At 35.9% G+C, this 26,648-nt stretch overlaps 1 protein-coding gene across 1 annotated transcript in view; it reads right to left on the bottom strand.

The window, feature by feature from the left end:
• Positions 1 to 3,107: 3,107 nt before the first annotated feature.
• The window catches only part of LOC141613968 (uncharacterized), a 38,647-nt gene continuing 15,106 nt past the window's right edge, over positions 3,108 to 26,648 (bottom strand). The window contains exons 2-7 of the mRNA XM_074432712.1: positions 18,701 to 19,600; positions 6,724 to 8,045; positions 5,952 to 6,371; positions 4,642 to 5,843; positions 3,874 to 4,288; positions 3,108 to 3,451 (exon numbers count right to left, since the gene is read on the bottom strand). Of these exons, the coding sequence (XP_074288813.1) occupies positions 3,949 to 4,288; positions 4,642 to 5,843; positions 5,952 to 6,371; positions 6,724 to 8,045; positions 18,701 to 19,600 (4,184 nt within the window). The 3' untranslated portion in view covers positions 3,108 to 3,451; positions 3,874 to 3,948. The remainder of the gene's footprint in view (positions 3,452 to 3,873; positions 4,289 to 4,641; positions 5,844 to 5,951; positions 6,372 to 6,723; positions 8,046 to 18,700; positions 19,601 to 26,648) is intronic.

Raw genomic sequence — 26,648 nt, 5'->3', positions numbered from 1 at the left:
GCGAGGGGATCTGTAGCGAAGACGATGTAAAATAGGTGACCTGATGACGGACCATGGTCGATCGACTGGATTAGTCAGTCGATCGACTGGACCTGTTGGTCGATCGACTAGCTTAGCTGGTCGATCGACTGACGCGCGATAGAATAGCACCGTTTCAATGTTTTAATTGCAATATTTGACAGCGAGACCGAGAGGAGACTTGTTAAATACTTAGGAATTGACCAACCCACAGATCGAGAGATAGAGAAGGGAAATCGACTAAATTGAAACGACTAAATTTTACTAAGATCGAAAGATAGGTAAAGTTTAGGCATTAGGAATCACTTTTGAGGGCGAGAGCTAGTATTAGTTAGATCTAGGGACCAGTGGCATAGGCTGAGAGGCGCTACTAGTTAAGAATGGACCGAGAGGACTTCTTATTTTCCCGCCTATCGTGATTATTCGGACTTACTTAGGAACCCATCGTCGTAGCTACATTGAACCGACCGTTTTAGCATTCTTTTTATCATTGTTTACATCTTTTGCTATTATTATTTGTTTATTTAGTTTATGTTATTAGTTTTAGAATTAATCCATATCAAAACCCACCCACACAGTTACCATTAGACTAAAATTGAAAGCAACTATAATCTCCCTACCTTCCTGCGGATCGACCCTGACTGCCACTAACTTCTGTTAGTAGTATTTAGGTTATAAATATTATTTTTGATACTAAACGACGGTATCACAAAGAGGCACCGATATTCTGATAACCATCTGAGTATTCCTTGAGAATTCTGAAACTCAATGTTAGACCTATGTTTAGCTTAGTATGATCAATAATGGTCCTCTTAATGTAATCATGGACGTCCCTTGACAGCTTTTGGAACTCTCTATTTTTTATAGAGTAAAGAGAGTGATTGTGAACGTCTATAAAGACGTCTAAAATATATCCAGCCGGTCTGTCGTCTGTTTTTGGACATGTTCTCAACCTCATGTGTGCCTTGCAGCCACACCTTGTCAGAGCATGCTTCTTTGGTTGTCTAGTTTTTCGCTCTTTCTTCTCTGTTGTACTCGAATTACCAGCTTCTTGATTATTTGTTTCAAGTCGCAGTTTTCTTTTATCTCTATACCCCTGTCTGTTACAGACTAGTGATTTTACGTTGATGCCCCCTTTAATTTCGCATTTGTGTACCTTCTCACATCAAATCAGCAGGCCAATGCATATATGTTATAGAACTGTATTGCATCCTCCAAGGTAAGAAAGAACATGAAACGCTTAGGTGTGAAATCACTCTCAAAAGTTCTTACCCACTGTTCAGTACTCCCGGGTGTACTGCTGTAATGAAGAGTTGGAACAAACTCATCGTTTTCTTCGTCTGAACAAGTTGGGCTGATGAATATATTGTTATTTGAAGAATCCCCAATAGTTACAGTTGCATTTTCTCCAACAATAGAGACAGTAGAAACATCTGGGTCAGTAAATTATTATAATGAGTACAGTCAGAGGACAACAAAATGACAATAACATCACAATAACAGTAGCATGGGGGAATGATCAACATTGCAGTAATGTGACAATAACAGTATGATAAAAAACAGCTGGGAAACATACGACAATCAATAACATCACAATAATACTAAATGTGTTATTCTTATGCTACTCTCTTATCAGCCATATATTTTCATGCTATTGCACAATAATATCACAACAACAGTACCATAATATCAGAATAACAGTACAATAATATCATCATGTTACTCTACTTTTACAATAATAGTACAATAATATCAGAATAATAGTACTCTGATGCTGCTCTATTATAATCCAGATAATACTGAATTTTTTATGCTACTCTTTTAGAAGCCATATATTTTCATGCTACTGCACAATAATATCACAATAATATTACAGTAATATCACAATAACAGTACAATAATATAATCATATTACTATACTGTTACAATAATAGTACATTAATATCAGAATAACGGTACTCTTTTGCTACTCTAATACAAGCCAGACAATACAATAATATCAGAATAACAGCTGAGAAACAGATACGAATCAATAACAGTATTATAAACAACAGCTCAGAAACATATAAGAATCGTTAACCTGTTTCCATATTTACTGTAGAGTTGATTTCTTCGCTAGAATTGTTATTAATCTCGTTGTCCATCTTTTATACCTGAAAACTGTAAAATCAACTATTCAATTCAATTAAATTCAATGAATTTTACATTAATTTGTTTTAATCAGAAAACATGCATGTGAATCAACAATTCAATATAATAAAAATCAACGAATTCGTCATTAATTTCGAAAATACGTTTACTTGTAATTCGTTTGAAGCTTGATTTCGGTAATCATATTAGGTTTTTGATCAGAAGATTTGACTGCCTGCGATTCTCTTTGTGTTTTTTAGGTTTTGATTTTGAAGAGAGATGTAGAGAGAGAGAAATATCGTATCAATGAAAGTTTCAGTTTAGTTTTTCAGCTGATTTTGTATTTTTTGTATTTTCCTTTTTATGTTATTTTTCTGACGTGTCATTTGATCTCAGCCCTTGGTTTCTTTCGATCTAGTGGCTGAGATTTTCCAAACTCACAACTCATTGTAAGAACCAAACTAGATCCCGCCTCTTTATAGATATACACACAAAAAATTGGAAATTTATTATCTTATATTTTTAGTGGGCCGGGCGGGTTGGCCGTTTGGAAAAGCTCGTGTCCATGTCTAGCCCATTTACTTAATCGGGTCGGGCTTTTTCAGCCCATGACCCATTTTTCAGAAAATTTTGTGTCTAAGCCCACTAAAAATAAGGAGCGGATGGATTGGATTATCGGGCAATATGACCCATAAACAACTCTAGTTCAAGTCCTTAAAACCTTCTCCGTCCAACTCGGGGACAAAATTCTCGATGCGACTTTCAGAGTCACTACTTACTCGCGAACAATTAGTTTTCTTTAGCAACGCTCTTAAGAACTTGTTTCCACAAGCATCTACATTGTTCAACTCCAAAACATAACGAAATCTTTGTACTTTATCCATATCCCATTCACAAAAATGGCCAAACATGTATTCTAAGCCACTTCACATAATATTGATTTCAATCCCAAAAAAAAACTCAAATTACATAAAATTGGTCCAACCTTCAAACCATTACATAACATAAAAAACCAACGTAATAGTCCACAAAATACAAATTACAAAGAGAAATAACCAAATGCATAAGTGCATAACATTACAGTCTTGAAGTCTTAAATATAGTTGTCACCGCCACAAGATTCAAATTACATTATACAACCGACACAAGATTCAAATATCCATAAAACAAAGTCAAGATAAAAACATAAAGCAAGTCACCGCCATGACGCCATTGACATAAGCCCGTCACCATCTACGGCGTTATGCGACTCCTCAAAAGTACTCGTCACAAGCTGAATCCTCTTCCAACACCTCTGTCGGCTCTACAAATTAGGAAGTATAAAAGCATTAGTTAGTCAATCAATAATAGAGTATCTACTGCATAATTCAACACAATTTACATCAAGTTTACAATGATTCACAAAGAAATAATTCATTCTTTTATCAATTGAAAAGTAAAGACCAAGAATGGGATTAGCAGTGGAGCATGATCAGTATCGTCAAACATGACAGCCTTTTTGCAGAGACTAAAGCATCAAAACAAACCCATTTTCTGAAAAAAGAAAACATTATTACTTAATCTAACAATTAACAACACCCCGCCATCTAAAAAAGAAGAAGATTATGAACATATTTAACAAAATCTTTAGCAGATGATAAAAACTGAAGCGAAAAGAATGCAAACAAGCAAGTAACAACACCTCACCCATCCAAAGGAAGTACTCAACTACTGACAATGCAGTACCTGTAGTATGCAAAAATAGTCAGAATGCAAAAATCCTTGGCTTGCTTTACCCCGTCTACGATAAATCTCCTTCAGTCATTCCATGCTTTGTTCTTCTTGGGATTTGTCATTAACTTCAGTGCATATCTCCTTCAGTTCTTCATCTCCTTCCATGCTTTGTTCTTGTTGGGATTTGTCCTTGTCTTGCTTGTCAATGCGTAGCTTCTCCATCTCTTCATCTCCATTAGTTTTTTCTTCATCTTGGGATCCATCTTTCCCTAGCTCCTCCTCCTCCTCCTCCTCCTCCTCCTCCTCATCATCATCATCATCATCATCATCATCATCATCATCTTCTTCTTCTTCTTCTTCTTCTTCTTCTTTTTCTTCTTCTTCTTCTTCTTCATCTTCTTCATCATCGTCATCTTCTTCTTCTTCGCTGTTTGAAACATAGACAAATGAACATGCTTATTAACATGAGAGTTAAATTCACATTTATTGGAAAACAAAATTTCTAGACTTGTATTGACCTTTGCATGCGCCTTACCATCAAACATGTGATAATGTAAAAGAATTTTTGCTGGGTCGTCTTTAAAATGCAAGACTCAACTTAATACAAATGTGACTAAAAAAGTGAGTTCTACGTTTTATATCTAGAGAGAAAGTGTAAAATTATAAGTGAGTAATTGAGTCTTAAAAATAAAAGAGATAAAGATGAGCTAATTTGAAAGAGACGTAATAATATCTGAAATTAGGTTTTTACACAAGTAATAATAATAAGATAAGATATACCTATAAAAGTTAGACAGGTTCGCTAACATATTTTGCAGCTCCTCATTTGCACACTTAGAATAGTCCTTGGACTCAACTTCCAATTCACATAGTTTGGGAGCTTCCATTCCTCCTGATGAGAAGGATTTCATATCATAGCATCCATTAATAGAAACAATCTCCAAAGACGGCAATTCCACAGTATCATTTTTTTTTGGACCTCCGCGTAAAAACCACTTCATTGGGCAGTGTGCAAGAGTCACGTGATGCAATTTGGGCGCAACTAAATGCTCGGAAGAAAATGACAATAGACTTGGACAATGACTAATCTCCACCATCTCTAAAAATGGCAGTTCTCGAACTTCATTTCTTTTTTTAGAGAGAAAACACTGAATATCATCACACCATTCTACCTTCACTTCTTTCAGTTTTGGAGCTGTAAAGGATCCTGACCAAAATGATTCGATACTAAAACAATAGCACAATTCAATACTTTCAAGTGATGGAAATTGTATTCCGATGTTTGGTTTGGAGGCAAACTTGGTGATAAATAATGAATGTAACTTTAGGATCTTAAGGCGAGGGAAACAATAAACGCTTTCTTCTCCGTCACCAACTAGCACATCCTTGATTATTACTTCCAAGTTATCACATTTTTCAATCTTGAGACTTTCGAGTTGTTGCAGTTGTTCTTTACCCTTAATGAATAGATCGGCTGAAAATACATATTTCCAGGTTAAAAGGTCAAGAGAGAGGGAGTGAATACTTTTGAGTAAATGCAGGGGCAAAATCTTCAATTTTGGCATACTATGCAATTTTATCTCTATTAGACGTTCACATAATGATATAGCAACATCATCGTCTTCGCGGTCAAACAATTGCTCCAATGACTCACAATAACCAACAGAAAGGTTTTTTAAGTATGGAAGTTGAGAATATGTGCATAAGGCCTCCCCATTTACTGCTGAAACTGAGAGTAGGGATTTGATATTATCGAATCTATTGACTTCCAAATGGGACAATCTATGAGACACGGGTTGAGGAATGGACACCAACCCATGGACATTACCAAGTCTTAATATTTGCAAGTTTGGAACAGGGTTTAATGAGATGCTACCGCTTTCACTTTCCCCTTGCACACGCGACGAAGACCAATTCCATAGCCTCAAAACTTCATTTGACACACTCTGTATGTCCAGTTCCTCTAGGCGTGGAAATGCAATCTACACATTAATAAGAAATAATTTTTTAGTTAACCGAATATGAGTTTATATATTCTAAACCAACCATATATGATTTTGTCATTCATTTACCACTAATGAGAAAACTACCTTTGAGTTTTCTGATCCGTCAAAATTCCTGAAATTACCCATATTTGACAAACACAGTGATCTCAAATTAGGGAACTTAAGATTATAAGTTCCTCTATAGAACCTTTCAATTTCCATGGAATCTTCCAAGGAAAGATGTTTCAATTTGGGAAAATTGATAGCTTTTTCAAGAATTATGTCCTCGTCCGTCTCTTTGCTTATGACTTCTTGTAAACTGTCACATTTTCTTATCTTCAGTTCTTCAAGTTTGACAAGTGCAGCAAATATAGACGGAGACCCTAAGCTCCGCAACTCACTACACTCTTCAATATGTAAAGACTTCAAATTCTGAAAGCCGGAAACGTAACATGCCGGACTCCACAGCATCACAATGGTATTATTAAATGCCAACTCCAAACTCTCAAGAAGTGTATATTTGCTCTGTGGCACATATTAAAAGGTCACATGTTAGATCTTACATTGTGATCTCATAGATTAAACATTTCTTATTAAACATTAATAAGAAATACTTTTTTAGTTAACGGAGTACCATTTTTGGTTCTAAATACTGATTTTGAAAGATGACAAAGAACTGGAGTGCAACTATCTAATTAAGAATTAAATTTTTAGACCTATTTGTTGGATTTAACATTTTGTTTACCATTAAGTTACCTTGTTTTTTTTTCAATAAAATATTATGTTCACTCATTGATCCCTTATTTTATATGGAGTATATTTTTTTTGGTATAAAATAATTGTGATCTAATTTGCATATTTCATTCCTCTGACTTACCTCTGCATTGAAGAGAGCCAACTCCTCATTTCCTGATTGTCCTAGCAAGCTGGATAGACGACGAACCCGGCGTAGGCGAAGTGATTTCAAACAAGGAAACATATCTACTTCTGTCTCGTTTTTTGCTGTTTTTACATCCTTGTAACCAACAAATTTCATTGATGGACAACTATCAACATAAACCTCATTCAAGTTAAGTAAAGCGGAAGTTAGAGACAACCCACATTCCATGTCGCGCAACTTACTTAAATAGAGGCGACGGAGATTAGAGAACATTCCTACTGAAGCTTTCCCATAACATATCATCTCTAAGTAGTCCATATCTATTAGCTCCAAAATCTCCAGATTTGCAAAGGCCATTGACTCATTCTGTTCATCTGAACTTATTACAGATTTCATCTTACAATTTTCAACTTTGAAATACTTTAAGTCCTTAAAACCGTCTTCGTCCAACTCAGGGACAACATTCTTGGTGAGCCTAATACAGTCACTTAGTACCAAACACTCGGTTTTTTTTAGCAACGCTCTTAACCCGCTGTTTGGACTTGGACTTATATCAATCAGCTCCAAAACATAACGGAACACAGGTAATTCTTCATGACTTCGGTCAGAATTGCGAACACGTATTTTGAACTTCCCCAGTTGCTCGATCAGCTGGCCTTTATTCGCGGTTTTCAATTGTTTAGTTTTGGATACCTCCATTTCAAGAACATTCAAGTGAGACAACGTATCAAGCTCGCTTCCACATGCCTGGTTAGGCTCCTCTCCACCGTTAACTTTGATATTTGTGGATGCCCAACCATCAAAACTATTGAACATGTAAAGACCTTCTAAATTAGATAAACGAGATAAGATATTAGACGGTATTCTTTTCATACCCTTGCACCCTTCTATATCCAGCAACCGAAGCTTGTACAATTCCCCAATTTCAACAGCTAACTCCTCCAAACTTGATCCGCGCAAGCTCAAAACAAGAAGGTTTACCAACTTACCAATCAATTTAACATCCCTCAACTTACAGTAGTGTAAATGCAATGTTTTGAGACGATGCAATTGTCCCATTGATTCTGGTAGCCCCATATTAAAGTTCATATTTGAAAGACTTAAAACCTTGAGATTCTTCATTCCCTCAAAAAAATCACAAGGAAGAGTTGTTGAGGATACGTCGCCTTTCAATAACAAGATTTCAAGCATATGAGCCTTCACTCCACTCAACCGATAAAAATCATGGCCAGACATTAATGATATTGCTGTGATCTTCTCAAACGTCTCCTCACACATCCACCGAGGGATACATTCAACTAAGGTTCTGCGGTCTTTACCTGCCAAATGGTAGCAAAATAGTATGCATAAGTACTGTAGGGGTAGGCGGACTTGACCCTAAACGGACAATATCAAGCTAATGTGATATGATGGAGTGGTGGAGGCGGCGGTTCTAACATTAAGCAATCAAATGTCTTATACCCATAATAAATACACCCATATTACTTTCTCAGCTCCAAATGCAGGAAGTTAATTTTGCTATGATTTTTGGTGATAAAATTGGCCTCGAGTTGTACATGAATGAAGATGATTTTAGAGTTTGTAGCAATTTTTCAAGGACCTAAGAAACGTAAATTTATGAAAGATGAAAACACTAATAATGGAAGACAATGATAAGGTGTTAACCGATGTACTGGAATTTAGAACACTACCACCCTAGTTAAAGAGAATGTAAAAGAAAATTCATAAATTATAATAGGGATATTCTACCTGGTATTCCTCAATTTTTCGACTTTCTATATGGTACCCCTATACTTTTTAAAACATACATGGTACCCCTAACTGTTGTTATTATCACTAAATGTACCCCTAAACTTTATTTTCCGTCAATTAAACTCAGTTTTAGGTGTTAAGTGATTACTTGGATGCATAACCAAGCTTGTCATTTATCATCCCATGACATAAGGACTCTATTAGGTTCAATATCCATATTTGGACGTGATAATTTTGCAAGGAATCAATAAATTTTCCGTCAAATTTTTTTTAGCCCATATATATATCAATAAATATTAGGATTGAGATGTATATTAAGCCTAATATAGTCCTTATGTCATGAGATAATAAATGACAAGTTTGGTTACGCGTCCAAGTCATTACCTAATGCTTAAAACTGAGTTTAATTGATGAAAAATAAAGTTTAAGGGTACACTTAGTGATAATGACAATAATTAGGAGTACCATGTATATTTTAAAAGGTGTAGGGGTACCATGTAGAAAGTCGAAAAATTGAGGGGTACCATGTAGAATATCCCATTATATCTCCTATCCTTAATAACCTTCTCATTTCCTTTTGACACAAACCTAAAGTAAACACACTGTTTTCCCACATATAATTAAATTTGGACCACACAAAACTTTTCATAAATAGAAATAGGGAAGGTTAATTAAATTGACGGAAAAAAAAAATAAGGAAGGTTAATGAGGATAGGAGGGAATATTTAAAACGCCAACCTAGATAGAAATATAAAGTGTCGAGTAAAATTTTAACCAAAACTATATAATCTCCTTCTCCCATTAACTAAAGAGAATAAAAAAGCTAAAGTTTTTCCCCGCCTAATTCACTCCAAGCTAGAAGTTGAGCCTAATTATCGGGGTTATTCTAAAAATATGTTGGGTTTAATATATCCTTTCACCTATTAAAAAACGGAATTAATTTTTCACATACGGCTTCTACTCTTTTGCATACATTTTTTCATAAAGTTTCCATATCATACCATTTTTCTTAATCATAATCAAATCAACTCTTGTTTATTCGTCTTTCCCTAAACTCGAATCTAATTTTCCTAAAAACTTAAGCAACGGATTATAATAACAATTATTAATACCAGGATTATTAAGTTTAATTTTTAGTGAAATTAATATGCTTAGCAATTATTATTAATTAGGGTTTATGAGTGATGAAAAGCACGGTGGTTAAGGTGGTTGACGGATGCTTTGGGAGTGCGCAGTGGCTAGGGGGTGGTGCGGTGAGGGTGGTATGTGTAAGAATTATCATATTAATTCTCTATTATGTGGACCTAATTACTGACGTCAGTCACTCTAATAGATAATAGCTAAATATGATGTTTCGGGTTTTTAGTCGGAGTAATAGACTAAGTGGATTACGGTTAATGTTTACAGGCCATTAACATATTAGGCCCACTTATCTAATTATGCCCCTCCTGCCACCTATATAATAAAAGTTACACCTGTTTGTGGTTTTAACCTAATTCATATTCATTAAGAGAAACACACAAGAAGAGAATTAGAGAATAAGGAAGGCAAGAGAAGGCAAAAGATTGGAGTTTATCTTCTTGTTGATTTCAAGGAATCTCCTTATCAGATCTAATGACTACTCCACGTAAGTACTCATCTGTAATTATCACTGCAATCAAGATCCTCTAAATTTATGTTTACATGTGGTATCAGAGCAAGATTGTGATTGCAGTTATAGTTCTGATTAATGTTTCAATTATGTCTTTTGAATGAAATTAATGTTTAATTATGATATTATTTTCATTCATGGTTGATTGTTTACTCGTTTGATTATGATTGTTTCCGCTGCCCTAATTGAATTATTTCAATTCTTATGATGTCCTAATCGAATTATTTAAATTCGTATGATGTTTGTATTTTATTGTTTATGGTTCTTAATCGCACATTTACACTGTTCACCGACATCACTATTCACGAGCACTGTTCACACAGAAAGTTACTGTTCATCAGTTTTGAGTGTCGGATTTTGATGTTATAATAATGTTTTTCGAGTGTAAACGGCGTTCTAAACCAGACTGCATAGCAGGGTTAGCGTTTTTAAGCCTAATTCTGACGTCTTCATTGAGTTTCAGGACGTTTTTGGTTAAAAATTATGATTTTTTGTTTTATTCATAATAGTTCTCGATCGAGCTAATGTTTCACTCGATCGAAGCTCTTAAGCATGAATACGTTCCTTCTCGCATTATAGTTTACGATACCTTATGTTTGATTATGAATGCTCGTGTGATATTTATGTTATTAAGTACATAAGTTAATATAATTATCATATTGTTGTTGTAAGCCTACATATTATTTGTGTAAATATATCATTTGATATCGAATGTAAAAGACTTTCGCATTATGACAAGTTGAAATTCACCACAGTGATTTCATCTCGTACGCGATCAAATCTCATAATGGAATCATATTGAACATTCACATTAGGTTGAGGTTCGCCACAATAGACTCAAATTATGTAGTGAATTTCCGACTAAGCATCTAATGGGGTAAAGTAACTTGTATTAAGGTTTTACCCACAGGTAACCTGACATTAAAGTAAAACACCCATTAAGGAGAGTAAAGTAACTTGTATTAAGGTTTTACCCACAGGTAACTGACCGACATTAAAGTGAAACACTCATTAAGGAGAGTATACTCTATTATGTAATTAAGCATGTGTAGGTTGTCCACGATACTATACTTGCACGATAAATGTTTATGAGTTACTCATTTAAGTTTCAAGTCTTAGTCATAATTGCTATTGTGTGTTAAACTCAAAGCCTAATGTTTTGAGCATTGTTCATAATGCGATGCCGTTGCAAAGCTCTCTCAATAATCGTGTGTCCAAGTTTGTTCCACAACTTGATGGTACTAATTACTCAGAATGGAAAGAGTATCTCGAGTTCTATTTAGGGATCCTTGAACTCGATCAAGTGCTTACTGGGTCAGCTTCAGCTGAACCAGCTTCTGATGCGAGTAAAGAAGTACTTGAAGAGTATAACTGGTGGAAGAAATCGATAGTCTTTGCCTAAAGTTTTTGCGTCTTACCACTTTGCACCAAACATTAAGTCTTCCATTTCGGAGACAGGTGTAACACGGCCCGGTAAGTACATGGAAATCATTAAGGAACGCTTTCGGACTACCGATAAAGCGGTAGGCTGGAAGGCTTATGTCCGAACTTACCACTTTGCTAAGTATAATGAGAGTGTAACCACCATGCGACGGTATGTGTTACACATGACGAATCTGGCGACTAAGTTGGGAAAAATGGGCATGAAAGTTGAGGATCCGTTCCTCGCCCAGTTTATCATCAACTCTTTGCCGATAAGTTTGATGCTTTCCATCTTCATTACAACACTGTTAAGGAAATTTGGAGTGTTAATGAATTGACCAATAAACTGGTTCGGAAAGAAGAATCAAACGAAAGATGAGGCGATGCCTCAAGTAAGAGTAATGGCTTATCCCAGGCACATCATGTGCATCATGTAAGCGGGAAATCTAAGGGTAAGTTTGGAAACAGAAAGGGCATGAAGTCTGGCCCTTCTGATAAGCTGTCTGGATCTGGCATAAAGAAGGATATTAAGAAGCGGAAAGTTGTTTTTTCCGTAAGAAACCTGGCACTTTCGAATGACCGCATAAAGCGTAAGAATTGGTTCGAAAAGAAGGGTAAGCCTTTGGCTTTAGTATGTTTCGAATCAAATTATGTTGAAGTTCCTTATAATACATGGTGGCTAGATTCAGGCTCTAATGTACATGTTTGAATTCTTTGCGGGATTCCTTACGACAAGAACCATAAATCCAAATGAGGCCTCCTTATACATGGGGAATAAAGATAAAGCCTCCGTAGAAGCCATTGGAAGGTTTAGCTTGGAATTAAGCACTGGATTTAAGTTGAAGTTGGAGGATACCCTTTATGTTCCCTCCTTCGGACGCAATTTAATTTCAGTTTCTAAGTTAGATAATGATGGTTTAAATTAAGTTTTGGACAAGGTTGTTTCAAAGATGTTTCGAGACAATATTTTTGTTGGTTCTAGAATTTTGGAAAACGGATTGTATCGAATTTATTTAGATAAATTGTTTTCAAATCTTTTTGTGTTTCTCATAATGTTTCTCTGCATAATAATGTTAGTTCGAAACGTGGAAGGTCTAATGAAAGTTCCTCCTTCTTGTGGCATAAACGTTTGGCCCATATTTCAAGAGAAAGAATGAGCATATTGGTTAAAGACAATATACTACCTTCTCTTGATTTTACGGATTTTGGGACGTGTGTGGAATGCATTAAGGGTAAGCAACCAAACACACCAAGAAAGGGTCCACAAGAAGCACTCGCTCTTTTAGAAATTATACATACGTACATATGTGGTCCATTTGATGTTCCCTCCATGAGCGGAGAGAAATATTTCATCACCTTTATTGATGATTATTCACATTATTGTTATCTTTACCTTTTGCATGAAAAATCTCAATCGAAACGCTTTAGAGGTTTACATTAAGGAGGTGGAAAGGCAATTGGGAAAGAAAGTGAAAATCGTAAGGTCGGATAGGGGTGGTGAATATTATGGCAAATATGATGAATCGGGACAACATCCTGGTCCTTTTGCAAAACTCCTTGAAAGTTTGGGTATTGTCCCTCGACACAACTCCTGGTTCTCCATGGATGAATGGTGTTCTTTGAGAGGCGTAATCGAACCCTATTAGAGGTCATGAGGACAATGATGAGTAATACCAATCTACCCATGAAGTTGTGGATGCATGCCCTTATGACTGCTGTGTATGTTGGAAATCGGGTTCCCGATAAAGCGATTTCAAAGACACCATTTGAACGTGGAACGGTTGAAACCGAGTCTTCAACACTTACATGTATGGGGATGCCCAGCAGAGGCACGCATTTATAATCCACATGAAAGGAAGCTTGATCCTAGAACCATTAGTGGTTTTTTTATCGGCTATCCAGAAAAGTCCAAAGGGTATAGGTTTTACTGTCCTACACACAAGACAAGAATTGTTGAAACCGGAAATGCCAAATTCCTTGAGAATGGCGAAGTTAGTGGGAGTGATCAGGTAAGGGATGTCGTCGTCAATGAGGTTAGGATGGCAATTCCAGTTCCTTTGCCCCCAATTTCAATTGATGAAGTTCCACATAATGATAATGTTGACTCAGTCAATATTGTGGAACCTAATGTTGATGATCCTCCACTCCCGAATGATAACATCGCTCATCGAGGTTGTTGATACAAAGACCAAAATAACATTAAGAAGGTCCACAAGACCTAGAAGGCTAGCTATTTCAGATGACTATGAAGTATATCAATGTGAATTTGACATTAGTGTGGATAATGATCCGGTTACGTTTTCACAAGCTATGAATAGTGATGATTAGATAAATGGATTAATGCCATGAAATAAGAGATGGAGTCTATGGCTAAGAATGAGGTCCGGAGTTGGTCAATTTACCGAGAGGTCATAAGGTCAGTTCACCAAGTGGGTCTTTAAGATCAAGCGCGACTCCTTAGGTAATATTGAACGACATAAAGCCAGACTGGTAGCAAAAGGCTTTAATCAGAAAGAAGACATTGATTATAATGAAACCTTCTCTCCAGTTTCTAAGAAGGATTCTTTACGGATCATTTTAGCTTTAGTAGCTCATTTTGACTTAGAGCTACATCAAATGGATGTGAAAACGACATTCTTGAATGGGAGTTTGGAAGAAGAAGTCTATATGGCTCAGCCTGAAGGCTTCATTATTGATGACAAAGAGGACAAAGTCTGTATATTAAAGAAGTCCATTTATTATGGGCTTAAGCAAGCTTCTCGGCAATGGTATATTAAGTTCCATAATACCATCACCTCCTTTGGGTTTCAAGAAAACACTTGATCGGTGTATATACCTGAAGATCAGTGGGAGTAAGTTTGCATTTTTGGTCTTATATGTCGATGATATACTCATCGCATGCGGTGATTTGGGACTATTACATCAAACTAAAGATTTCCTATCAAGCAACTTTGAGATGAAAGATATGGGAGAGGCGTCCTATGTGATCGGGGTGGAAATATCTCGAGACAGATCACAAAGGACATTAGGGTTGTCTCAGAAAGCCTATATCATGAAGGTCTTAGAAAGATTTAACATGGTAAAATGTAATCCCAATGATGTTCCTATTCGAGAAGAGGATAAGTTCGACTTAAGTATGTGTCCTAAGACTGAACTAGAACGAAATGCCATGAAAAACTTTCCTTATGCATCTCTAGTTGGAAGCTTAATGTATGCGCAGTCTGTACAAGACCCGACATAAGTTTTGCGATGGGTATGTTGGGTCGATATCGGTCCAATCTGGAATGGGTCATTGGAGTGCGGCTAAGAAAGTTTTAAGGTACTTAAAGGGAACAAGGGACAAAATGCTCACTTATAGACATACTTGATCGACTTAAGGTTATTGGATATCTTGACTCAGATTTTGGAGGATGTGTGGACTCAAGGAAAAGCACCTTTGGTTATGTGTTTGCTTTAGCTGGGGGGCAATCTCCTGGAAGAGTGCTAAACAGACAATTATTGCCTCATCCACTATGGAAGCTGAATTTGTAGCGTGCTTTGAGGCTACTATTCAAGCTTTATGGTTGCGGAACTTTCTTTCAAGGATTAGCATTATGAATTCTGTTGCAAGGCCGCTGAAAATTTACTGTGATAATGTCGCAACTGTCTTCTTTTCGAAGAATGATAAGTATTCTAAAGGTATAAAACACATGGAAATGAAATACCTATCAGTTAAGGAGAAAGTTCGGAAAAACACTGTGTCAATTGAGCACATCACGACTAGTGCCAATATAGCAGATCCTTTAACTAAGGGGTTACCTCCAAAGACATTTTTAAAGCATGCTACTGATATGGGTCTAGAGGATAATCATTAAGGCTTTTCGTTTGTGTTTGGATCATGCTAGTGTTTTGTAATGATGACACTTATGTTTTTATTAATCAACTTATGTTTTCTTATGATGATGGTTTCCGAACGATTTTTTGTATCGTATTATTGTTATTGTATACATTATTATTGCACGATTAACATAATCAGTCCTTTTCCTCAAGGACATTATCGGGGATTATGTTTGCTCCTTGTAGAGACTGATTATTCTAAATGATTGGTCCGTAGTACATGGAAGGACCACTTCTCTTGTATAGTAGTGTTTCCGCCATGACTCAACCAGTTGTTCGGAATGATCAGGGTAATTAAGATAAACCCATTATGTATTCATTTAGTTTTCTGCGCGACTTATGACTCTGTTTGCACGTGACATTATGTTTTGGTCAGTAATATGGTCCAAGTGGTAGAATGTAAGAATTATCATATTAATTCTCTATTATGTGGACCTAATTACGACGTCGATCCTCTAATAGATAATAGCTAAATATGATGTTTCGGGTTTTTAGTCGGAGTAATAGACTAAGTGGATTACGGTTAATGTTTACAGGCCATTAACATATTAGGCCCACTTATCTAATTATGCCCCTCCTGCCACCTATATAATAAAAGCTACACCTGTTTGTGGTTTTAACCTAATTCATATTCATTAAGAGAAACACACAAGAAGAGAATTAGAGAATAAGGAAGGCAGGAGAAGGCAAAAGATTGGAGTTTATCTTCTTGTTGATTTCAAGGAATCTCCTTATCAGATCTAATGACTACTCCACGTAAGTACTCATCTGTAATTATCACTGCAATCAAGATCTTCTAAATTTATGTTTACAGTATGCGGTGAAGATGGTGCGATGAGGGTGGTGCGGTGACAGTGGTGCGATGATAGGATGGTGCGTTTGGGATCGACTCGGGTTGTCGGCTGGAATACGACTGGAGTGAGGTGGTGCGAACGGCTGTAGGCTGGAGTAGTTGGTGTGGTTGTCGGCTGGGACAAGGATGGTGGTGGACTGGTGGGGAAGGGAAATGACGAGAGTAAGGGAGTCAACATTTCCATATTTGCTGTTTTTTTTTTTTTTTTTTTTTTGCTTTTTTTATAATATTAGTGTGTTATTTTATAAATACTACGGAGTAATAGTTAGGCCTCGTTTGGTTGTCATACGGGAATTAATTTCCCATGATTTTACAAAACACGTGAATTGGTCAATTTACGTGAATTGTCCAATTTGTTTGGTTGGCATGCGGGAGTTGGATTCATGCGGGAGTTTCCAATTACCTAGGGGGAGCTAGGTAATTAAACTCCTCCATGATGAAGGAATTGGAAACTCATAGGAAAATACAATTCACGTGATTTTGGGCAAACAAACGACCTCCATTTTTTCAATTCACGTGAATTTTCAATTCACCCACTTTTAGTGGGGCAACCAAACGACACCTTAGTTTTTTTTTACTTTTTTTTCTTATTCATTGCTTAATATAATTTGAACGGAGGTTTGGCGGCAATTGAATTGGTAGGAGGTAATGAACGATGGTAGTGAAAAAGGTGAGAGGAGGGAAGTGAGAAAAAAATGGATTTGGTGAGAGAATAAAAAATATAATGAGAGTAATATTGTAAAAGTCGTATCTGAAAGAGTAAGATCAATATGTAAAAAATCCTGAGAATAGCACTTGAAAAACTTCCATTCCCAGAAACTTTTCAACTCACTCATTCTACCCAAAAACAACTAATTCAATTTCGATTATTGTTCTAATCATCGATGGAAGAAGTTTCAACAAATATGATGCAATTATATTTGATGAACGACATGCATACGGCGGATTCAACACCAAATTAATGAGGAAATAATGATTTTGAATATTCAAAATTTTTTATGAAATGCTCAAGAAATTACAGAACTCAAAAAATTTAGTACGGTGCACAAAAACTCTCTAGTAGAAATCCTCAATTCTCAAAATTGGATTGCCATCTTTAACAATGATATTTGGAATACTCGAAATTTTTTATGAAATGCTCAAGAAATTACATAGCTCAGAAAGTTTAGTATGATGCACAAAAAGTCTCTAGTAATGATCAAAATCTTAGGAATTTAAATGTTTGATTAAAATACCCTTTACAAGGTTTAAGAAGTGGAGCAATTCTAAAGAATGGGAGTTAATAATGCTTCAAATGTTTTAAAAAGTATCTGTGATTGTCCATTTGATCTTCACAGATTGTACTCTTTGACTAAAACTGAAAATTTATTGTAAAAGGAGGAGATTAGGGTTTTGATTTTTGATGTTAGTGATTCTGTAGAAGATTTTGGGAGCAGAAAAATAAGACACGTTTTTGTTTAATTTTTTATTTTTAAAAATGTATGGGTCGGACTGGGTACGAGAAAAAGAATTGTACATTAGATATACTAATAGTCACTTACTGAGTTTTTCAGTTTTTATGTATTTTTTTTAGTTCTATAAAACTTATAAATTACATTTTGGTTTCATGACGTCAAAATCAAATTTTCTGAGCTTATATGTAATTTTTTTGAGTTATAATGTAACTTTTTGAAATTAATGTTTAAGCAAATGAACTCAAAAACTTTAAAATAAAACTCAAAATTTTTAAATTAAAACTCAAATTTTTTATTTTAAAGCTCAAAAACTATACCATCCGAAACACTACATCAAATGTATATAATTCATTTACTGACTGGGTAGGGTTGGGTATTATGTCTGAGGTATTGCATCTGATGTATGTTCCTATTTCTCCTGTATATTCAAATATCTGAGGTATTGCATATGAGTAAAATATACTTCCTCCATTCAACTTCACTCTACCTATTTCTATTTTTTACACTATTCACAAATGCACATTCAATCTCGATTTTCTCTCAATACAGAAGTGATAATATATTCATGTGGGATCTTGTTTGATTCGTCTTTACGAGTACATTAAAAATATCTAACTTTTATAATTTTTGCAAATACGTAGCTAACGATATTTATCGCGTAAAACACGCGTTGGCGAACGTGAAAAAGCAGAGTGGTAGAGTGAAGTTGAATGGAGGAAGTATGATTTTTAATATAATATTATACTATATAATATATTTGAATCTAATATAAGAGTATTATGAATTTTTATATGTTTACGTTAGATTGGTACGGAGTATTATTTTAAAAAATAAACTACCTCCAAAGTTGTCTATATCTTTGTTTCAATATCTCATTAAACTCTTATAGTCAAGTTATTGATTTCTCAGAATTTAGTGAACATGGGAAAACAAGAAAAGATATGTTGGTAGTCAATGTAATATTACCTTTATCAATAAATGAGATGGAAGATGCGCGAACAAGATCATGAATCTTGACTTCTCCATTAGAATCGCCTTTTATTAACAATGATGATGAAATGAGTTCGGTAGCCCAAGCAGTTGCTTCCTCCATGGCTTCAGATAGCATGTTGACATGTTGAAATAAATCTAACCCAATACCATATCTCATCAAGTCGTCAACCGTTACAGCTGAATCGAGAGGAGATAAACAAGCAAGATATAAAAATATTCTTTTTTCTTCGATATCAATAAGCTTGTAACTTGTTTCAAGAATTGAGTATGTCTCACGATACTCGCTGCTGACTTGACTCGAGATAGGCTTTTCTGATGTCTCAGCAAAATGATACCACATTGGTAGATCTTTACCCCTTAATGCACTCGCTGTTGCGGCAATTGCAAGAGGTAATCCACCACACTTTCTCAATAATCTATCTGCAACGGTTTTAAATTCTCCATTGCCGACTTTCTTTGCAATTTGGTTTTCAAAAAGATTTAAAGCTTCTCTTTCATTCAATAAGCCCACCTTAAATATGTTAGCTTCTTGGACATCCATAAACATACACACTTGTTTTTCTCTTGTTGTAATCAAGAGTTTACAACAAAAATCTTTAGTACTTTCGCGAGGAATTCCCACTTCATCCAACTTAAGCTTCTTCCATATGTTGTCAAGGATTATGAGAATTTTTTCTGATTTTAGTCTATTATAAAGTTTTTGAGCTCTTTGAGCCACAGTATTCATATCATCCAGTATCAAACCAATTCCTCCACCAATCTGATTTTGAATTCCTTTAATACTTGGATTTTCTGAGACCTCTACCACTACTCTTTTATCGAATAAATCACTTGTTCGTCGATGGGCAATCTCTTTTGCCAACGTTGTTTTTCCTGCATCAATATTAGCTTGGAATTAGCTAGTTAACACTAAAATACACAATTTGAATTTCGTAAGTAAATTTGTATTAGCGCAAATTTAAAACACATTCAAATTTAACTAAGCAGCTACACTTCATTAATTAAATTCAATCTAACCTACAAAGATTCAACAATCGGGTTTTTGTGGAGAATAATTCTTCCGGCTATCACTTTAGACCCTCATGGCGCAAAATCCATTCAATAATCGGGGTTTTTTTGGGAATAATTTAACGAAGCACCTACACTCTAATCCATTCAAGTTGACCTCTTACCTAGGTAGCACAGACACTCCTCCTAACTAGTCATTCCGTGTCAGACACCGTGTCGGATACGCGGACACACGCCTAAACATATTATGGTGCTATTTGGCCTTACTTATGGAAAATGACTTTTCTTTTTTAAAAGGAATTTATTCACAAGTTACTTTTCGGAAAAGTTTTAGTTGTTTGGCCATACTTTTGTCAAAACGGTTTCTCATAAAATTTACATGTTTGGCCTAACTACTTTAATACAACTTTTGTTTGCTTATTTGGGTGCTGTTTGGCCAAGCTTAAAAAAGTGCTTTTGTAATTGAAAAAGTAGTAGCTTGGCCAAACATGGTAAATTTAGAGAGTTTTAAAAGTGATTTTGAGAAGTCAAAAACTCATTATTCACCCCAAAAGGAGAAGTAGATATTTACTATACTCCTACTTTTTACATAAAGAACCAAATAAACAAACAAAAGTTGTATTAAAGTAGTTAGGCCAAACATGTAAATTTAATGAGAAACCGCTTTTACAAAAGTATGGCCAAACAACTAAAACTTTTCCGAAAAGTAACTTGTGAATAAATTCCTTTTAAAAAAAAAAAAAGTCATTTTCCATAAGCAAGGCCAAACAGCACATTGGTTCTTTATGTAAAAAGTAGAAGTAGAAGTAGTAAATATCTACTTCTCCTTTTGGAGATGAATAATGAGTTTTTGACTTCTCAAAAGCACTTTTAAAACTCTCTAATTTACCATGTTTGGCCAAGCTACTACTTTTTCAATTACAAAAGCACTTTTTAACCTTGGCCAAACAACACCTATAGTTTAGATGAGGAATAAAATGTCAAAAAAAAAATTGATTAGAAGATGAGCTTGGATGGAAAATGAGAATTAGTTACAATCAAGGTCAAATTTTACCTTCACTTATTTAAATTTAATATCAAATACATTACAAAAATAAAATCATACGTTATTTATAACCATAAAATATATATATTTTATTAAATTTAAATAACATGTCCGGTGTCCTAAATTTCGTGGGATTCCATATCACGTTTCCGTGTCGTATCCGTATCCATGTCTGTGTGTGTGTCCGTTTTAGTGTTACCTAGCCTCTTACTTTTGAACAATCGGGATTTCACTTTTTTGGGAGGATTATTCGTATGGCCTATTGGCTATAGGTAGTGGGGGATTTGTGATTTTGGGAGTAGGAGCTTCGAAAAAAGACATAACCAATATCCAAATGAAGAAAAAACAATCAAAGCAATTTTATCTAGTTCATGTTTATTAAATGATGCATGTTTTGAAGGACAATATCTCATCTAATCTAATATAATTTTATTATATGGAGTACTATCTTATATAAACTAGTTTAACTCGCGTGAAAAAAATAAACGGATCGATTTAAAACTATGATATATTGAGCTTATGTGGGTATAACTAGGCATAATATTCATTTTATCAGCAATTAAATAAAAAAATACTCCCTCCATTACTCAATATTTGTCGTTATAGCACTTTCTTTTTTTCCATATTATATGACGTTTAGCCATAAATGCCCCCAGTACAATTTTCTAAGTTCTATATCTGTTCTTGAAGTATAATCTTATTGGAGGCATTAATGTCATAAAATCATATTTGAAAACAAGCTCAATTTTTTTTTTCAGCTTTCAATGGTAAATTATTATGAATAATTAATGCAGTAACATTTCCTATGTGTTTTCCTTAATATTTGTGAAAATTTCTAAAACGACATATAAAAAATAATGGAGTATGAACTAAAATTAAATTGAAGAATTGCACAGACATTGAATTAAATTGAAATGTAATAATAATGAATTAAATAAATTCTCTGGCACTTTAAGTAGAAAAGCTGCTGAAAATTTTAATTAATTGTTGCTAAGATATTAGGTAGGCTCTACACTGCCTCTAAAATAAGGAGCAAATCAGAACTCTTAAAAAGAGTTCCCTTTTGTACTATGTAGCTTGGGAGTCTTTAAATTATGACATTTGCCACTATATTTATCTGAGACGTCTTTAGTTATTACTTTAACTAGTTTGAAAGCCACGGGTTAATGAACATGTTAAATAGGTGTGTTGAATTTTTTTAAAAAAATTGAATAAGTCTAATTATAAATAATTTTGTAACCACATGTAACTACTTTTTTTTAACACTAAATAGATTTTATATATTATAGACATAAAATCGAGGTTAAATCCTCATTCCTTCTATATTGTATTTTTTAGTGGCTCATGTCAGTCATGTGACACAAAAAAATATATTTGAATAGTAAACTATTCTCCCCTTTATAAATCAAAAGTAAAATAAATTGTAATAATTAAAAATGTCTCAATAACTTAAAGACAATTGCAACTCATTATTTAATAATTATATAGATATGTGGGTTTGCAAATAACAGTTTCTAATCATACTTTCAAAAGTTTATGATAATCATAAATCCAAGCATAAAAACAAAATATTTAAAAAAGTAAAAAAAATTACTATTTTAAAAAACTATATTATTCTAATCCTCTACATAAAACTAGAGCTGATCAAGTGCGGACCGGTCTGTTTGGCTCGCCCGTTCAATCCACAAAAATAATGGGCTTGGACAAGAAAAATAAAAAAAATAAATGGGTAACGAACAAGAAAACTAGGCCCGTTAGAATAAATAGACAGCCCGCTAGGCCCACTATTAAAAGTAACCTCACAAAAGTCCTCAAACCCTCAGTTCTCCGCCGTTCTCGTTCATTTCATTTACAATTTGTACACTCTAAACCAATTAGGTAGCGCAAATGAATACTTATATTTTACGTATAAGTAGGAGATTGTCGGTATTTAGTTATTTACACTTGCAGTATAAAGATTCGCTAAGAATGGACATGCTACCGAGATTGTTGTAAAAAGTTAGTACCTTTCCAGTATTTACACGGGAGTGTATATAACCGCCAACAATGCCGCACAAAGACTAAGGCAAAAATGAACTTTTGATGTTTGTATGAGAATATTGTCAAACTTGTGTTTTTTCCAAAATCTAGTAAACTTATCTTTTGAAAATTAGTACTATATTTTAGAGAAAATTGTTGATTACAGCCTTTTATAAACCCCATTTTGAAAATTACAGCCTTATATAATTTTTTTTGAAAATTACATCCAAAATATTACTTTTCTTCTAAAATTGCACCAACTTGAGGTTTTTGGTGATTTTTGATGATGTTTTTATGATGTATCTTTTATTATTTGAGAGCCTACTTACCCAGATTTTTTACCTCTCCTTAACACAAACCAATTAATCACCCCAAACATCATAAAAACATCATGAAATTCACCGAAATCCTCAAGTTGGTGCAATTTTAGAAGAAAAGTAATATTTTGGATGTAATTTTCAAAAAAAATTATATAAGGCTGTAATTTTCAAAATGAGGTTTATAAAAGGCTGTAATCAACAATTTACCCTATATTTTATTAAGTCTAAACTTTTAAAGACAATTGTTAAGTTATTGTGGGATGTAGTGATAATAAACTCTTGTTTTAAAAGAAACACTAATTTTTGTATTTGATTTTAGTCAGGCCCGCGGGCCGGCTCCGTTTCTTGAAATGGGCGGGTACGGGCAATGGAAACTGGCCCCCTTATCGGGCTCGGGCTGTGAAATAAGGCATGTTTGGCACTTTTTTAGCAGTTGGGCGCAACCCATGTTCGGCCCAAGCCCTCTTTTGAATACCTCTAGTAAAACATATTGACAAAGTATACTAATAAGAATTTGACTACAACAACATGAGAGTATTACATTAATACACTAATTCAGCCATAAATATCGGTATAACCGAAACTATTTTATAATCGCGATGCACGGATAATGGGCGCCAATTACCCCTACTTCCTCTATGCATTTTGGTATATTTTGACTAGATTACGAGTATATTGCTTGCATTTTGCGTCCTTTTTCCAATTCTACCGTTTTCTACCTTGTAATGTAGGTATATAGCTCGAGAAGGGGACTTAAGCAAGCAAACAAGACATGAGGATGAGCTAGCATGGAAGAAGAGGAGAAAGGAGTTGAAGAGACCCATGGGCCGGTCTGCCGGCTCGGGGATCTTCCTTGGTGATTTTGAAGAATTAAAGGCTCATAATTGAATTGTCTGGGCGCCGGCTAGTAGGCGTGTAATACTACGGATTTTATTAAGCTGTATACTCGACCGAGTAGAGCCTACTCGGCCCTCGGCCGAGTAGTGTTAATTGTGGAGTCTGTTTTGGTTCTGCCGAGGAATACTCGGCCGAGTATGGAGAATACTCGACCGAGTAGAGGATACTCGGCCGAGTATAGCTTTACTCGACCGAGTATCCGGTCTGGCGAGTGTTATTCTACCGGTTTGATTAGGGAATGTTTAGGGTTATTTTATGTTCAACGTCAGTTTCTAAAACATCATTTTCAACCCTAATCATTTTACGATTACTCTAATCACTCCCTAATCATCCCCTAATCTCGTTGTGTGTGCAATCGTCGTGGTCCTTGCGTATAATCTTTTATTCTACTGTTGGTAAGTTTCATTTCCATGTCATTTGTATTCTTTTGGGGTTATTGTATATATGGAATTGGGAAATATGGGGGATTGTGCAATGTGTAATTGTGTTATGTGGTCATTGTATAGGAGAAGACTTCGTAGAGGAGCCTTTCTGATTGTTCGGTTTCCGTTCTACTGTTGATTGCTAAGGTAGAGTTTTCCCTACTCAGTTTACTGTTCATTGTTTAAGACATGATTGTTTTGTGATTATTGTTATCTGCTGATCATCGGAGTATGGGCGTTGTTGTGACGGTGCTGGTGTGGAGATGTTGGGACAGCTGTGATGCTGTGTGTTTGAGATTGTGGTGGAGTCACTTGCGGGAGTGGCTTCACACTCTAGTTCGCCCTCCGTGGAACCCGCCACGGGAGGGGATGTGCACATTAAGAGACAGGGATTGTCAGTCGCTCGTTGATGAGCTGGACTAGGTGGGATCGGCTGCGGTCACCCACTGGCGGCGAGGATTACCTGTTGCGATGGGTAATCTGGCAGGGCTACACACTTCGGTGTGTGGTCGGTTTCTGTGTGAGATCGGGAGACTGGGGTTGGAGGATGATCAGCTGGTTACCTCGTTTGTTTGTCTTATATTGATTGAGTAATACTGACCCCGTTGTTGTTTGTGGAATCTGATGTGATCCATTCGGGGATGGTGAGCAGGCTTGACAGGTATTGCTGGTGGTGAGCTTGAGGCAGTCATGGGAGCGTTGTCATCACCAACCGTAGCATCACCGTCCGAGTCTTATTTTTGGTTTCATTAGTTGTCAGACATTGGAGTTGTTTATTGAATCAGTTTTGGATTTTGGTTTGATGTAAACTTTAACACTTTATGGTATTTTAATAAATGTGCTCAGTTTAGACGCTTTTGATATATACTAACCTCGAGCAACCGAGATGGTAACACACTTTCATGGTAGGGTGGTCCTGGTAAGGCACCTTGGTATGAGGGGGTGTTACAAAGTGGTATCAGAGCCGAAGATTCCGACACCTAAACAAATGAATCTAATGAACTTAGGGAGTCTAGATAAAATGAACCCGGGGAGAGTTGTTTGGAGCTACCGCAAAGACTCGGGAGACGTCCCGGAGTCGCAATTAGGCCCTCATTAACTCGAGCCGGTCACATGGGGAAGTGTGTTGAAAGATGTGTCTTGCATGTGCATGTATGTGAAGATTCATGTTGATAATAAGTGATGGTTGGAAATTTATATGGGGAATTCGTAAGTTTGGTGATTGGAAAAGTAGTAGAAGGGACGGGTATGTGAACTTTTGGTGTATTGGATTAGCTTGTGAATGAATGGTATGGTTGTGTGTTTATAACGTGGCATTTAAGTTCCTGTTGTTATATGTTTGATGAGGGTATATAAAGCATGATAGGGGACTTTATACTGTTTAACCCGTCTTTGGTATGGCTCGGCCGAGCAGGGCAGGTACTCGACCGAGTAGGGAGTACTCGGCCGAGTAACCAGGCACTCGACCGAGTGTTGTTTGGCAGTGAGTAGTAATGGCTACTATATGTGTTTACTCGACCGAGTAAGAAGGTGTACTCGACCGAGTAGTGACTACTCGGCCGAGTATTGTTTGTACTCGACCGAGTATACATTCTGGGTTTTTGACGTTGGCTACTGGAGTCGATTACTCGACCGAGTGTCTGGGATACTCGACCGAGTAGTCGTTACTCGACCAAGTATTATCTTATACTCGGCCGAGTGTTCCTTTGGCGGAAGATTGTTACATTTTGAGCCGTAGGCTTTTGTGCTTACGTTCCCTTGTTTCTTATCAGCTTAAAATGCCGCCCAAAAGAACCCCCGCACAGATCCAAGCTTCTGAGATGACTCTTGATGAGGTTGCTCGCATGATTGAGCAACAAGAGGCTCTCCTTGAAGCTCTCAAAAATGTGGGAAAAGGTAATGAGAAGCCGGTGGATGCTACTCAGCTCAGCATCATCATTGCTCGCTTCAACCCTCCCACATATGAAGGAGTGGGGGAACCAAAGCTGTTCGAGAAGTGGCACCGTGAGATTGAAGCTCTCATGGAAATGGTTAAGTGCCCCGAAGACATGATCGTTGAGCAGGTAGTATACTACCTGAGAGGTGAAGCCGCTGTGTGGTGGCAAAACGTCAAGGAAGATGCTAGAGCTTATTACCAGGCTGAGGGTCTGGGAGCTATTCCGTGGTCTGGGTTGAAGAGCGCTATGAGAGAGCAGTTTGTGCCGGAGCAT

Source organism: Silene latifolia, chromosome 1 (genome assembly GCF_048544455.1).
Source record: "Silene latifolia isolate original U9 population chromosome 1, ASM4854445v1, whole genome shotgun sequence".
Lineage (NCBI taxonomy): Eukaryota > Viridiplantae > Streptophyta > Magnoliopsida > Caryophyllales > Caryophyllaceae > Silene > Silene latifolia.
This window is presented reverse-complemented; position numbering and strand designations above follow the sequence as displayed.